Source organism: Cololabis saira, chromosome 6 (genome assembly GCF_033807715.1).
Source record: "Cololabis saira isolate AMF1-May2022 chromosome 6, fColSai1.1, whole genome shotgun sequence".
NCBI classification, from domain to species: Eukaryota; Metazoa; Chordata; class Actinopteri; order Beloniformes; family Belonidae; genus Cololabis; species Cololabis saira.
The window spans coordinates 37,467,783-37,483,769 of NC_084592.1; the positions used below are offsets into that span (position 1 = coordinate 37,467,783).

General features: G+C 44.2%; 1 protein-coding gene across 2 annotated transcripts in view; it reads left to right on the forward strand.

The window, feature by feature from the left end:
* Nucleotides 1-11,422: 11,422 nt before the first annotated feature.
* LOC133446169 (zinc finger E-box-binding homeobox 2-like) overlaps nt 11,423-15,987 on the forward strand; it is a 65,874-nt gene continuing 61,309 nt past the window's right edge. The window contains exons 1-2 of one of the 2 annotated variants that reach the window (XM_061724079.1): nt 11,423-11,598; nt 12,557-12,684. In XM_061724079.1, the coding sequence (XP_061580063.1) occupies nt 12,612-12,684 (73 nt within the window). In that variant the 5' untranslated portion in view covers nt 11,423-11,598; nt 12,557-12,611. Of the gene's footprint in view, nt 11,599-12,350; nt 12,685-15,987 lie in introns of those variants that run through there. The other variant, XM_061724078.1, reaches the window with a different exon arrangement.

Genomic DNA, 15,987 nt, shown 5'->3' on the forward strand with positions numbered 1-15,987 from the left:
TAAAAATATAGAATACAAAGATCAGTAATTGCCGGTGATTACAGCTGGAGGTTCCTGTGAACAGTTTTAGAGGCTTCTCTTTTACTAAAAATCGGCGCGCCTTCTGAGTGCCAGACCCGGGGGCTGGTTACCCTCCTACACTAAAGAGCCTCTCCAATGGGGCACTTGTCGCAGGTATTGAGAAGTATTTCCATCAATCATTAATATGGTATCAATCATTAATATGTGTGCAGACAAGGTAAAAAAAAAAAAAAAAAAAAACGATTTTACGAGTTTCACGTTTTAACATCGTTCTAATTACATAATCGCGATTACGATTTAAAATCGATTAATCGAACAGCCCTAGTTGGGATTTAAAAAAAAAAAACTAACCGAAAAATGTGTGTATCTCTACGCCAACCCTGACCCTCGCGCACAAACATCTTGAAGATATGGGGAACTGGCGACGCAGGCGGTGAGGTGGTGAAATGAAGCCAGATTCATGTCATACTTTTAATGTCATCACATATCAGACTTATAATATAATAGTGCTGATCGTGTCCCTCTGTGTTTGAAGCTCAGCGTCAGGACGCTCAGAGTCAGGACGCTCTGGTGCTGCTGCTGCTGCAGCCTCGGTGCAGGACACGCCGGGAACCTCCTCGTCACCCACCGCGACAACTGGAGAGTGACTGAGGACATAACAAATGAGTGCCGGGCCAATCTACAGAGCCCCTAAAGGGACTCAGATTTCTTTTATATATATAATGAGTTTTACGCACGCGTGAAACCTTTACGCGCGCGCGTAAGCCTAAATTATGGTTCCGCGTTACACCAACGCAGAGCCTACACCGTAGGGTACGCGGCACCTACGCCGTAGGCTCTGCGTTGGTGTAACCCTGAACCATAAATCAGCCTTAAAGGTTTCACACGCGCACGTAAAACTCATTATATATATATTAAAAAAAAAACGTGTCCCTTTAGGGGCTCCGTACCTCTTGGCCTCCACCTTCAAATCACACCACTTCTTTTTTTTTCTGCAACAGATCTGTCCGTGGCACTCACGGTGTTTAGCGCAGCAACAGCGTGCTGCCACTCACTCGCTTTATTTTATACTATTTATGTACTATTTATACTTTTACTGTGACCACCAAATAATGTGGTTTTCCTGGCCTCCACCTCATCCACAACATCTAGATCTCAGTCCCCGTGAAATTTAGTGGCACGGTTGCGTGGCTCGACACGTCTCATTCATCCTGACACACAGCAGTAACAGGCTGCAGGAAGCCACTGCGCATGCTCAGCAGGCTCATTTATATGCAAATATAATCATCATGTAGTTTGCATTGACCATTTATGGTATGAAGTGGGCGTGTAGAGGGCGGGGTATGAGGCGAATTCACCTGCGCAACCTTCCAGCTGGACTGTGATTTATAAAGCGAACATTGCGTGCAAGTGTGCGTGCACACGGTTTTATAAATCCAGATTTTTTTGTGCGCACGCCATTTTCGGCTTTTGGGCACACGTGCACTTTTAGTATGGATCCTGCGCACTCTTTTATAAATGAGGCCCCATATCCTTTGCGACTGAAACTTGGGGGGTGCAACTGATAGGTCGGTTGGGCAAGAAAATATTTCAAATGTTCCTCAAACAAAGATTGACCAAGATTTGGATAGTTCTCCTTCTACGGTGCAGACTGTAAATAAAGCTGTCAAGTCTAAACTGGACACCTTTGATTTCTGATCACTGAGATGATACTGCACCGTCAGTCATCAATAGCTGATGTGACCACATGGACTAGGATATGCTAACATTCTTATGCTAACTTTGTCCAGAAGCGACATCTCTGAACTCAGAGGCATCTGGGATGGAACTGTATTGTACTACCTAGGGAGTACATCAAGGCTCTCATTGAGGACCTCTCCTTATTCAATTATACATATTCCCACTCAGTGGCAACTTGTGTTATTAATCCAAATGTCAGTTTGTATGCAGATGATACCCTGATTTATGTTTCTAATTAATATTCCAGGTGGACCATTCGGACAGCTACATTTTTATATGTGTTATTGTAACTTGGTTTCTTGGGCTGTCATGTGTCATATTTATTTTTACTTTCAGTTTAAAGCAGTTCCTCTCCACTGTCACTCGCCATCCCATAGATGCTTCATCTGTCGTTTTATTCTTCTACGTTGCTTTTTTTATGAATTGATATTATAAATATTATGTGATCGACTGGAGACCCACCCAGTCCAGGTCCCACCCTTCGTTTCGGCCCCCAGCAAACCCCCGTGACCCTGAGCAGGGTTGAAGCCGGTATGAACATGAATAGAAGCCCTTCTCTCCTGACTGCAGCAATAAACCTCTACAATGAATCTTTCGAAAACCTTAAATCATGAAAGCCGCTGCAATAATTCTTTTCCCTTTGGGGATTAATAAAGTATTTTTGAATTTGAATGTGATTATTATGAACAGGAATGAGACTATAACTGAAAGTTGGATTAGAATGGGAATTCATTTATTTTGACCTGTATTGATCTTGTTGATTGTGCTTTTATATTTGAATGTCGCTTTTTATAAACACACCTTTCTTTTATGACCATCTTAAGCGGCGTGTATATAGTCCCTGATTAGATGGAGTCATATCTGACTAAAGGGAGTTTTCATATACAGCTGACTCCACCTGTGGCTCATCAGGAAAAGCTCTTGTGTGATGTGATTTTATTTGAATTTAACAAACAGATTAATCCTTTCCAGCAGCCATCTTCTCGGCCAAACTGAAACTCATATCTACATGCTTTTATAAACACACGGCGAGATTACTGTAACTCTCCTTGTGCGGGATTAAAGCCGTCGCCTCATTGTCGGATCCAGTTGGTGGAAAATGCTGCCGTTTGTCTCCAGTTCTGACTTCCTGTCCACATCAGGGGAATGAGATTGGACCGAACTGGACTGTCTTTAACTGGAATCAAGTCAAAGGGACTTGAGACTGCTGCTAGACCCTTGTGACTTTTGTTTGTTAATTTATAAAGTGAAACCTGGTCTGGTGGCATCTCAACAAAACAACTGCTGCTGCTCTGACTCTACCAGCAACTTCCTTCAGCTTTGTTTGTTTGCAGCCTCCCTTTCTGCAGCCTTGTTCCTATTCTTCTTCTCCGTGCAGGCTGACAGCATGTAGGATGTCTGCATTGTCTCCTGCAGACTGTGTTTTCATACTAACATGTGGGTGGATGTGCTTTATGAAGACAAAGAACCACCACAGGCGCCTCAGAGAAACAAGAGAAAAGCTCTCAGAACTCTGTGACTGGAGCTTTCACCATCTTTTATGGTTCAGATCAGATGTCCGTTAAATCCTGAGCCTGCGTGTGCTGCACTCTTCATTTCTCACGGTTCAGTTTCAGTCCTGAGGGAGTCCAGAGGAGCTCCTAAAACAACATTTTGGGGGGTCGAACACAACGCTGCCGGGACGTCCTGACCCGACTCTGGTTCCTGCGTAAACACAGAGAGGCTAAAAATCGCCAGGCCGTCGGACGGGGACAGAAACCTGCTGCCGAGGACAGACAGGGGCTCAGCTCCCACTCAGATGACACGCTTCACGCTCTTATTTTGAAGGGATCGGTGACTGCAGTCTAGATTCTGGTCTTCGGGTCTAGTATGCTGCAGACGTCTTAACCTGAAAACAGTTTGGAGCTCAGTGGTGGTTATCAGAGCTTCGGTGGGGAATTTCAAAGTTTAAACTCAAACATAACCTGACAATCTTTTAATCATATATTAATAAATAAATACATCTGATCTCAACTGGTTTTAGTAACTTTAAAGTAACTATGGACCTCTGTTCAGTGTTTCCATGGGATTCATTAAGGAAGTCAGTTTTCACCTGATCACCAGCAGATGTCTAGACCACTACAAAAGCTGACGTTTTGGTTGTTTTCTGGTCTGAAGGTGTGTGTTAATACAATGCCAAAAGGGAAAGACGTCTGCAATATGAATCGACCAGAATGAATGTCCAAAAGACCCTTAAGACCTAAAAAAGAACATAGCAAACTTCATCCACAACCATGTGAGACAGCAATGAAGTCATACAGGAAGTAAACACAGATCTACACACTGTTCATGGGGATACTTAGTATTGCCCACGTGACTTGTTATTAATCTAATGTCTGTTGTGTTTGTCCAAAACCAATTCACCTGCTTAAAAATAGTTTTATAAAGTTTTTACATAAAAAAATTGATTAAAAGAGGTTTCATGAACAGTTGCAAAATTCTGAGGTGTTTCGTCAATTCCAGCAGGTGTAATAGTCAACTCCTGATGCCTGTCCTGATGTCTGTCCTGATGTCTGTCCTGACATTGGTCCTGTTGGATGTCCTGATGTCTGTCCTGTTTTTATTTTTTATTTATCCTTTATTTATTCAGGAAAGTCCCATTGAGATACAATATCTCTTCTGCCAGGGAGTCCTGGTCAAGATAGCAGCAAAAAAATAAATTCAGTTTCATATAAAAGAAAATACATACAAGGACAAGTAACTTTACAAAAAATAAAAAAATATCAAAACAAGAAACAAACATAAAACATACAAGGATCAGAAAGCTAAAAAGAATTCATGACAAGAATGACACTTGATTAAAACAATGACATTGTTCTGTAAAAACTGATTTTAACATGTGTTTGAACATGTTAAGAGAGGGTAAATATTTAAGGTTGAGTATGTGTTGTAGTTCATTTTCAAGCTTGCGGTGCATAAAAGGAAAAGGCTGATTCACCCAACTCTGTTCGAGTGCTTGGGACTTTGAGGAGAATTTTCTCTTATGATCTGGTGTTATAGCTGCTAGAGTAATATTTTAATAAATTGGATATGTACAGCGGTAGTTTACCCAGTAATGCTTTTGCAATAAGTATTAACATATGTGATTTTCTCCTTAGACTCAGTGAAGTCCATTCAACGGTTTGATACAAATTACAATGATGTGTACGTTCACTTGAACCATTTACAAACCGCAAGGCAGCATGATAGACTACATCCAGTTTTTTCAAAAGAAATGAAGATGCATGCATGTAAATGACATCACCATAGTCTAATACTGACAAAAAGGTACTTTGTACCAATCTTTTTCTAGCAACAAAAGGAAAACATTTTTTTGCACGAAAATAAAAACCTAACTTTGGTCTGAGCTTTTTTAGGAGGCTATCAATATGAACATCAAAGGTCAACTTATCATCCAACCAGATCCCAAGGTATTTGTACGATGTAACCCTCTCAAGGTGAGTGTTGGATGTCCTGACATCTGTCCTCTTAAATATCCTTATGTCTTTACTGTTGAATGTCCTCATGTCTGTCTTGACGTCTGTCCTGATATCTGTCTTGATATATGTCCTGATGTCTGTCCTGGTAGTGGTTTAGAGACGCCGCTGCTCCTCAGCTGATGTCGTTTGGTGCTTATTGAACTGTGTGTTTGTGATGAAACTGTTTCGGCGTCTCTGTGATCGTCTGATCCGGTTTCCACCGTGTCTCGGTGGAAACGCGCCGCCCCCTCAGAGACCGTCGGTCCAGCTGCGATGCTGCTGCTGCACAAGTGTGACCGCGTGTCTCTGGGGCCTCGTTCACACAAACAGCCGTGGAGGATTGAGCCTCCCACTCAGACCTGCCTGTTCTCAGATCAGGTTAACGTCAGCTCTGTGAAGAACACCTGAAACACTGCTTAATCTCTGATAGGACTCCCACAGACAGCCGAGCGTCGGCGCCGGCGCCGCAGGGCCCCGCTATCTGCATTTACCTGGAGTCACCTGATCGGAGAGCTGGTTATCTGCTGCGTGCAGGAGACTTTACAGGAAACCCTCCGGTATCTGATCCAGGAGCTCTGGAGTCTCATGAGAAGTTCAAGCAACACCAAATGAACATTTACAGACAATTTGCTAAACTGTGAAGGATCCTTTAATAAAAAAGGCAGTATATTAATATTTATATGCAGCATATTTGCAGTGAAGTGAAACACCAGACACGGATGACACCTGTAGTCATCATGAATTTGTGTGGCCTCGTTTGTCCATATGTTGTATTTTTACACTTTTATTGCTGTCTTTAACGTTGCTGTTATTCTTTCTCATTGCAGATATCTCTGGACCGACGTCTTCTTTTTGTTGACACGTCCGTTGTCTCCTTTAACCTCCAGCTGTTCAAAGGTTTGATGCAGGTTGTTGGTTTTCCTCGCCGTTTGACCTCATGACTAGAAGGTTCCTGGTTTGAATCCTGGTCGGGTTCCTTCTTTGTGGGGTTTGCGTGTTCTCCCGGTATCTGTGTTGGTTTTTTGCAGGATATCCAGCTTCGAGCCCTCAAGCAGCACTGTGGGACAAACCGTCATGCCGTCGTGAGCATCACAATCACACCAGGAGCACCTGGGAAAGCCGTCAGCACTGAACACAGTTCACCGCTGCGTTTACACAAGCCATATATGAGGTCAAGGCAGGGCAAGGCGAGGTGAGGTGTGGCAAGGCAAGTTTATTTGTATAGCACATTTTGTGTAGAAGTACGACGGAGTATTAGGGCCAAACAAAAAAAGGAAATTACGAATATAAAGTCATAATGTAATGAGAATAAAGTCGTAAAATTACGAGAATAAAGTCATAATATTACGAGAATAAAGTCGTAAAATTACGAGAATAAAGTCATAATATCACGAGAATAAAGTCGTAAAATTACGAGAATAAAGTCATAATATTACGAGAACAAAGTATTATATTCCTCATTTTAACACAGGGAGAAGAGGCTCTTCCTGTTAGAGTTCTCATAAATTATATTCTCATAATATTACGACTTTATTCTCGCAACATTACGACTTTATTCTCGTAATGTTACGACTTTATTCTCATAATTTTACGACTTTATTCTATTACGACTTTATTCTCGCAACATTACGACTTTATTCTCGTAATTTTACGACTTTATTCTCGTAATATTACGACTTTATTCTCATAATATTACGACTTTATTCTATTACGACTTTATTCTCGCAACATTACGACTTTATTCTCGTAATTTTACGACTTTATTCTCATTATATTATGACTTTATTCTCGTAATTTCCAATTTTTTTTTGTCTTAGTTTGGCCCTAATACTCCGTCGTATAGAAGACATTTACGTAAAAAATATATTTTTTAAATGCATTAAAAAGTAAAGAGTGCTTAAAAACCATATATGAACCATTTTTGAGCGCTGCACAGAAACGCTGCCCAGTTCTCCGGACAGGAGCTGTCTCAGATGGACAGATTTGGAGTTGTGTCCTGGGGTCTGATGGTTCACGTTTAGGTTTTTTGAAAGAACAGGTCAATATCTAAACCATGTGGGGAGAACGGAGGAGGATTCCAGCCTCCTAGATTGTACCTGGGACCCTTGCTGATGGAAACGCAGCAATGTTCTGGAAAGGAAAGGAAAAAAGTTACAACTTGAGGCTCAGAGGGTCTTGTGGAGGTGCTGTGACCTTCAGAGCTCTGCCGTCTGTAACCATTAGTTTATTTTCTTCCTTCTATGTGTCAACCACCAGCTACTGCTGCAGCATGCGTCTGAGAGATCAACTGACTCAGAAAACCTAACTGAGTCCACTTTGTGAACCTGCAGCCTGAAACAAATCCCCCGAGGTGCAGGAGGCCTTAGATAGAGCAGCTCCTCTTCCTCCTTTAATCCCACAGCGGCGTTGTACACACTCTGACCTTCATCACAGGACCAGACCCAGGTCTTTGTCCTGGAACAAAAGCTGCAGAGAAGCACTGGAGCTTTTCCAAGACCAGTTTGACTTTCGATTACTGAAAGAGGGATTACCTGTGAAAACCCTGTCAGGTAGATCCAGCAGGGGCTGTGATGAGAGGAGGAAGAGGAGGGGGAGATTTTCCTTCCTCCTTTGTAATCCAGCCTGCAGAGGTGTGAGTGGGTTCAATCCTGTGCAAAAGTTAGTAGCCCAGCTTTTAATCCCACGCTTCAGGTCATGGAGGTTTGTGCACGGCTCTCTGAAGGTCCCACCCCGCCTTTCAGTCAGGTCTGGACCTTGACGTCATTGCTGTCACATGACCCAGCTTCAGCCAGTCGTCACCTGTCAGACCGATGGCTTCTCAAGCCCTAATCATTCAACTCCACTGCCGTGCTTGACAGTACGTGTGAGTAGGCATGGGACGATATGAAAATTTCATATCACGATATTAGTGGAAAAAAATATCACGATTACGATATTATCACGATATTAGCGTGTCGCTTATAAAATTCTTAAAATGCAAGGAAAAACACTAACCACTGGTTCCTTCAGAACATTTATTCTCAAATCATTCTCAACACAGTGACACTTGAGGTAGAGAACAAATAGTGTACTGTAAATGTTATGCATTACAACGTGTAAACTATAGTACCGGTACCGGTACTTATTTGAACTTTCTTTTTTTTGTAAGAAAATACTTCCCTGAGAGTCGAAAGAAATAAGTGACAAATAGAAATAAAGTGACAAAGTAGAGCCAAATGCACACTGATTGTATTACTCTCTGAAACTTTAACAGTGGCTGGCTGCCTGCTACTTAGTACGGCTCTCTGGAAAAATAATAAAATAAAGGCACTGCTCTGTAGTATACAAAACAAAAGCTGCATGGCCAACACAAAGATTGAGTGAAAATAAAGTGCCACAGTAGTCAAATGCACACGGATTGTACTACTCTCTGAAAAAATATTAAATAAATAATAATAATAAATAATATTAATAAAATACATGAAAAAAATAACACTGGCTTCTACCTGGCTGGTAGCCTTGTGTGACCAAAAAATAAATAAATAAATAAATAATTAAAAAAATTTGGCGATAATTACAGTACCCCACGATAACGTTATCGCGGCCGTTTTTTATCGCGATAATATCGTATATCGCCCCATGCCTACGTGTGAGATGCTTCTGCCGAAATTCTGTGTTTTTAAGTTTGCTCAAATGCAGTTTTGTGAACCTTGGTCGTGTTCTGTTCAGATAGAAGAGGCGTTTTCCTGAATCCTGAAGGGGCTACTGTGGAGAAGCAGGATGTGAGCGCTCGTTCCACAGGAAACTGGGTGTCCTTATCAACCTGCAGGCACGCCACAGGGTTAAATTTACCTCCATCACTGACAGCATGTCACTCCAGACAGCTCCCAGCATGGACAGGTTTCAAACTACAACACTTCCTGCTGTCAGACAGACAACAGAAATGGACCCGGAGTCGCTGGAGACCTCCGGAGTCGCTGGAGACCTCTGCCTGGAGGCGAGAAAGCTGACAATGATAGCCGACATCATTGTGGCGGTCGCATGGTCACCATTACGTGTTCATAATGAATGAGTCGAGTAGCTGTGGACAATAACTCAGGCCAGATGTGACCCCCTCCCCCCAAATCTGTAAGCCTAATGGGAGCACTTACACTGTGATTAGTGTAATACCCCTTTAAACCCCACACAGCCCATAAAATCCCCCCACTGCCCCTCAGATTAAGGTAATCCAGACATCTCCTGTCAGATTATCATCCACCTGTGTGTGAGCCAGCTGTGTCACATGACCATGGCCACATGATCACATGATCTCAGGGTGAATTTCCCAAAAGGTCCTGTAAGGAACCCCCATACAACGCCTTGAAAAACCCTTGGGAACCCCAATATGCCCAGTGGAGCCCCAACAGCCCAGAGTACGAAGAGGGTCTGGTTTCCTGACATTAACATGGTACATAAGACATTAACATGGTACATAAGACTTTTAATTTGAAGGTCTGAGGAAGGTTTGTGTTTCGTCTGATGTTCAGGTGGAGTAACTCCCCTAAGGGCATGTTCACCTGTGGTCACATGAACTCTCGACACATGCTCTCATCACAAGCATTCTGTCTGCCATGCAGTTATTTTGTATTTATAATTCAATTCAATTCAATTCAACTTTATTTACAAAGCATCTATTACAACAGAAGTTGTCGCCAGGATGTTTCTCCAGAGACTCAGAACATGACCTCCAATCAATTATTACATGAACAATGGGAGGTAGAAATTCCCCTTTAGGGGGGAAAAAACCTGGACCAGGACCTGGATCAAAAGAGGGGACCCTCCTGCTGAAGACCAGCCGGGTAGAGCAGGGAAAGAGAGACAAGAAAGAGAGGAAGAAGAACAGAGAGAGACACAGTCAAAGGTTCAGAAGACCAGATATACTAGTACTACTATGCTAGTTAATTATCTGCTACTATTAATAATAGTATATTATATGAATATATATATATATATATTTCATATGTACATATAACTCATATATACTGTGTATATATATATATATATATATATATATATATATATATATATATATATATATATATATATATATATATATATATATATATATATATATAATATACTATTATTAATAGTGTCATATGTACATATAACTCATATATACTGTGTATAGGATCCTCCTCCACCTCTGTGTGTGTGTGTGTGTGTGTGTGTGTGTGTGTGTGTGTGTGTGTGTGTGTGTGTGTGTGTGTGTGTGTGTGTGTGTGTGTGTGTGTGTTATAAAGAAAATAATATCTTTATAGTTAAAAAAAATATTATTAGACCTAAATACCATTAAACTAATTATAACAAATATTCAATTTAACAGTATTAACTTTATTGTTATTCTATTATTTTTTGTATAATTATTTGATTATTAATAAATTATCCTTACTAATGGTGACTAATTGTAATTATTTTTAAACATGTAATTACTAAAATTAAAATAACATTATGATTTGATAAAATGTATCATAATGTTATAATAATGATGATTTTATTATAATAATGATGAAATTATTAGTTATTCATATTGAAGAAAATTTACTGAAAGTTCCTTAATAAACTTTGATTTTCTCTTTCAGATATTGAAAATAACTTTAACTTTCTACCTTTGAATGAATCACTACCTTACTATTTTGGCTTGTTAATTGTATATTTTTTATTTTTATATTTAATTGTACGTTTGTATGTTTTTGTTTAAATTTTTGTATTCATTATTTCGATTTTTATTGTTGTGGTCTTGACCTGAGGTCATCTCACCTGTCAGTCAAATGTAAACACGTGACCCCCCTCCGCGGGCTGCTCGCGCGTGGCTGCGGTTGAGTTCACTTCTCTCAGTCTGCGCGCGCTCTTCTCCCTCAGAGAAGCGCGTGCCGCCGCTCAGAGGCCTCACCTGCGCAGGTGAGCACCTGTGACGTGGACAGGTGCAGCCAGCCGCCTGTAAACACCTGTAAACACGGAGCCCGGCCTGCGGGGGAGTTAGGGTGCGGGGTTAGAGGCGGGTGCGCTCTTTAATTATCCCTCCTCGGGAAGATAGGTGGCGCGTGCTGCTAGAAGCTCTCGCGCATGTTTATATTTTCCAAAAAGAAAAGAAAAGAAAAAAAAGAGAGAAACGGTGACAGGAGGAGGTGCGCGTTACCGATCTCAGTCCCGACATTAACCCGAGCCCGAGCCGCGCTGCTCCGACACCGGGACTCTGCGGGACTTCACGGGCTCTCTGCGTATTTCAGGGTGTTGGAGGGGGGCAGAGGGGAGGATATTTTCTTCTTGCTTTTCCCTCCTCGCTGGTTCTCCTTCTGCAAGAAAACACGGAGCCTCTCCGGTAAGAATCATCTTCTCTGCCTCCTCTTCCTCTCTGCTGCGCTCCTTCTCTCCAATCAAAGCGCCGCGCGCACCTGCGCAGCTCTACCTGCGCCGACAGGTGAGGAGAGGCGCGCTCCCGCGGCCAGGTAGGCAGGTGCTGGCTGCACGGATGGATGGATGGATGGATGGATGGATGGATGGATGGATGGATGGATGGATGGATGGATGGATGATGGAGGGATGGATGGATGGATGGATGCATGGATGGATGGAGAGATGGATGGAGGGATGGATGGATGGATGGATGGAGCTCAGACCCCCGGACCCCGGCCTCGGCGAAGCGGCCAGGCCGGCCTCAGCGGCTCGCTCGGCGGGGACGAGCGTGGGCTCGGGCCGCCGGTTCCGCGGGTTCCCGCGGAGGCAGTGACACGAAATGTGAAGGCTTGTAGTTGTCGTTGCGTTTGATTACGCAACTGCAGGCCCCGAATGTCCACATCAATGAACATAAATAGGAGTTTTTCTTCACGGATTTATGTCAGGTATTGATGGGTGATTGATGAGTGGCAAATCAACAAGTTTATTGTTGGGTGTAGTTCAGAGAGGAGACTCCGTCAGGAGGAGGGAACACTGTGAGCGTGTGTGTGTGTGTGTGTGTGTGTGTGTGTGTGTGTGTGTGTGTGTGTGTGTGTGTGTGTGTGTGTGTGTGTGTGTGTGTGTGTGTGTGTGTGTGTGTGTGTGTGTGTGTGTCCCCTCCTCCTCTGTCAGAGCAGCAGAGACGCTCCTCATCAGAGATCAGGCTGACGGGGACGCGGCGCGGCGGTGCGCTCGGTGCACGCTCTCCAACAAAACAAACTCCTGAAAAAGTCCCGTCAAAGTGCGGAGAGTCTGCTGAGAGTCCGGATTCTTTTCCAGCAGGGAGGGCCGGACCTGCTCTGGGATTTACCCCGGGTGTGTGCCTGTGTGTGTGCTGTTGTCAGGCAGCGGGAGGAGAAGCGGACCGAGGAAACCCATGCGGACTGGAGAGACTTATCAATGAACCAGGAGATCATGGCGGAGGGTCCCCGCTGCAAGAGGCGCAAGCAGGCCAACCCGCGCAGAAAGAACGGTAAGAACACGCATCCCTCACTCACACACACGGACCTGCAAACTCCGTGCGTCCCCGCCCGGGACACGCAGAAAAAAAAAGTTTCCCCCGGGACTGCGCCGCGGAGACCCCGCGGGGGGAAACCGTTACTCGGCGCTCCGCGGGGCGCACTGGCCCTCACGGAGTTTCAAAACACGCACGGAGCCTGTTCACGCAGACCACAGCACACCCGAGAGATGTGCAACTTTCATTCTTTTTTTTGTTCCCTGCCTTTTTATTTGTTTACTGCCGTTTTATTTATCGGCTGGTTCCGATCCGCCTTTCCGTTATTTCTGAGTCTTAAAACTACAATTAATTTGGGAGTTGTATTTTTTATTTTATTTTATTTTATTTCGTTTTATTTTATTTTTAGGAAACGTTGTGCTTGAAAACGGAGTGTTTGTGTGAGAGGAGCTTCTTTAAGAAGAAGGAAGGTTTCCTGTTTGTATTTATTGTTGGTTTGTTGTCAGTGGAGGGTTTTAGTATCAGTATTAACGTTGGTTTTTGTATCTTAAATTTGTATTTTTTTATCTCTAAAATACCATGTTGTTCAGCAGTCTTGTTGTTTTCATTTTAAATTAATGTACTCAGATGTTATTGTGAGAGAGAGAATTAAATGTTTTGGAGTTATTTTGTGTGGAGGATGTGGTTTCTGCTCAGCCAGGCCTGGTCCGGTCCGGTCCGGCTCTGGATGCGGCTCCGCGTCCTGCTCTGAGCTCTCCAGGCCCTGGGTGTTTGGAGCTGGTGCTGTTGGGTTTTTCTTTTTTTGGGGGGGGGGGTTCTGGTGTAACAGGATCCTCCTCCACCTCTGTGTGTGTGTGTGTGTGTGTGTGTGTGTGTGTGTGTGTGTGTGTGTGTGTGTGTGTGTGTGTGTGTGTGTGTGTGTGTGTTACATGCAGCTGTGAGGCTGCAGCTGTTTCTGTCCTGAAAATCCTCCGGCTGAAGTTTGGTGCAAATCCGGATCCATAGACGAGCTCCAGCGCTGCGGACGCTCCTCCTTTGTCCTCCCCCGTCCGGAGCGGCGTGTGTCCTTGTCTCACATGTTGTGCAGGTTGTAAAACCCTCCGAGTGAAAACCGCTCGTGTGGACTGAAGGAATGTGTTTCTGGATCTAAACGCCCCCGTGAATCACTCGCGCGTGGTGACAGAAGAAATCAGGGCTCCTCTCTTCGGTTGTGTGTTTTGACTCATTCTAGGATGAGTTTTCAGAAGGACTGGGTCTGGGTCCGGATCAGAAGGACTGGGTCTGGGTCTCAGCTGCCACACAAATTAACCGGCAGCTTAACAAAAAAACAAAGTCAGATGGTTTGTGTTGCAGTTTCTGTGCCGCCGTCCGTCTGACGGGAGGTTTCTCGTGTCTCAGAGCAGTTTCAGGAGACATGAATCCACCAGCAATCATTTAAAAGTGTTATTCGTCTGGGTTCAACCGTTTACAATGTGGACAGCATGCATCAATTTTTTTTAAAATGCTAAATCTTATAATAAGGAAAGGAAAATAGAAAATCAGGGGACGGGCCTTCGGGTGCCCTGATTACTGGAAATGCTCCGCTGGAGCTCCGGTGAGTTTGTGGATCCGATCCAGATCAGGATCTGCAGTGGTCTCTGGAGACCGCCTCTGATGTCTATTATGATGATGATGATCTATTAGATTTATTGTCATGTGACCCGTGTTTGTGGAGGGACGAGTGCAGACGTGTCACATGTTGCATCAGAAGAGCTCTTTAATCAGAAATAAATCCCAGCCGTCCGCCGGTCCGGTGTGAAGTGGGAGCTTTGTTCGGGGTGTTTGGAGAACAGATTAAAAATATGAACTTGTCGTTAATCAAATCAGGACGTTTTTCTGCGTGATGTCAGCTCTGTGCTCGGGCCGCAGGCGTGGCGGCGACGTGATGGAGGTCTCGGGATCCGGGGCAGTCGCCGAGTACCGAGGCCTCTTTGGTCCTGCCTGACGATCCGACTGTCGGGGTCGGCGGCTGAACTCTGTGACGTCACTGTGACTCAGCAGTTCGGTTGCGGGCGTTCGGAGGGGTTTTACCCCGCCGACACATTCTCTGAAGTTTGAGGCGCGAGTAAAACAAGGTTATCATGCTGCCTGTCGAGGCGGGAGACATCTACGACGGATGAAAACCCTCAACGTGAAGTTTCTCTTTTTGTTCCCCGTGAAGCTCGTTGGATGCCACGTTTATGTCCTGCTCTGCGACGAGGCATCGTGGCTCCATCATTGACCTGAATGCCTTTCATATCTAACCCCCCCACCCCCCCCCCCCCCCACCCTCAGTAAACACCCCCCCGAGGGAAGAACAAAGAAAGCAGCTCCTCTGCTCGTTCTTAATCACCATTCAGAGGCTGCGAGCGCCGCCGGGGACGCTCAGCTCGCCGGCGTCCCAGATGAAAAGAGCTGCAGAAAAAGATGCAGGGGAGAGAAAAGACGAGGGAGGAAAGTGAGGCGGAGGAGGAGGCAGAGAAAAGAAAAAAGAAAGCAAAGAGAGGTTAAAAAAAGAAGGTGAGGTGGAGGTGTATTTGTGTGGCCTACTTAGAGCTCCTCCTCCTGCAGGACGGACGGACAGAGGGACGGATGGACGAGGTCCAGACAACTCCGTCAGAGCTGTTTGTTTGTTAAAAAATCTAAAAATAAATTCTAGAAAGCATTTCTATTCTTGTGAAATTTAATTTTCATTTGAGCCGGAGTTGGTGTTTAATTAGTAGTGAAATGTTTGTTGAATATTTATCAAATTAAAAGTTTGTTGTAAATGAGTGTTCCATGTAGAGCTGGACCTAAAAACCCGGTTATTTGTTTTGTGCAGATGTCTTTTTCTTCACATTTATTCCCAGAACGGAGGTTTTTATCCCTCACTGGCAGATAATTGACCTTCCACCACCCGCGCTTCTGCAGCGGACTCCTCATCAGCCTCACGCCTTATTAACTCCTTCACGCTCGTGTCCATCTCTTGTTCGGCCTCGCGTCCGTGGCCCAGTCCCGGTCTGGTGTTGGCTTGGTCGGGTGGTGCTGCTCTCGTTTGAGCTGGTGTACGCAGGCTACGCTTCAGTATCGCGGACATCGACCGCTCGATCCCTATTATTAAACACTGATTACATGTTTGTTAGCTGTTTAATAAACATTATTTCACATTTCTTAATTATTTGTTGAATTGTTCCCAGCCAGCACTTGTTTTGGGCTCCATGTGGGTTGAAAATGGGCTGCAAATAGGGGTCCGAAGTTGGTTGGTCCACAGGTTCCATGGTGACCCGATGGACTCTGGGACTCTGAGTGGGATCTAGCTGGTTT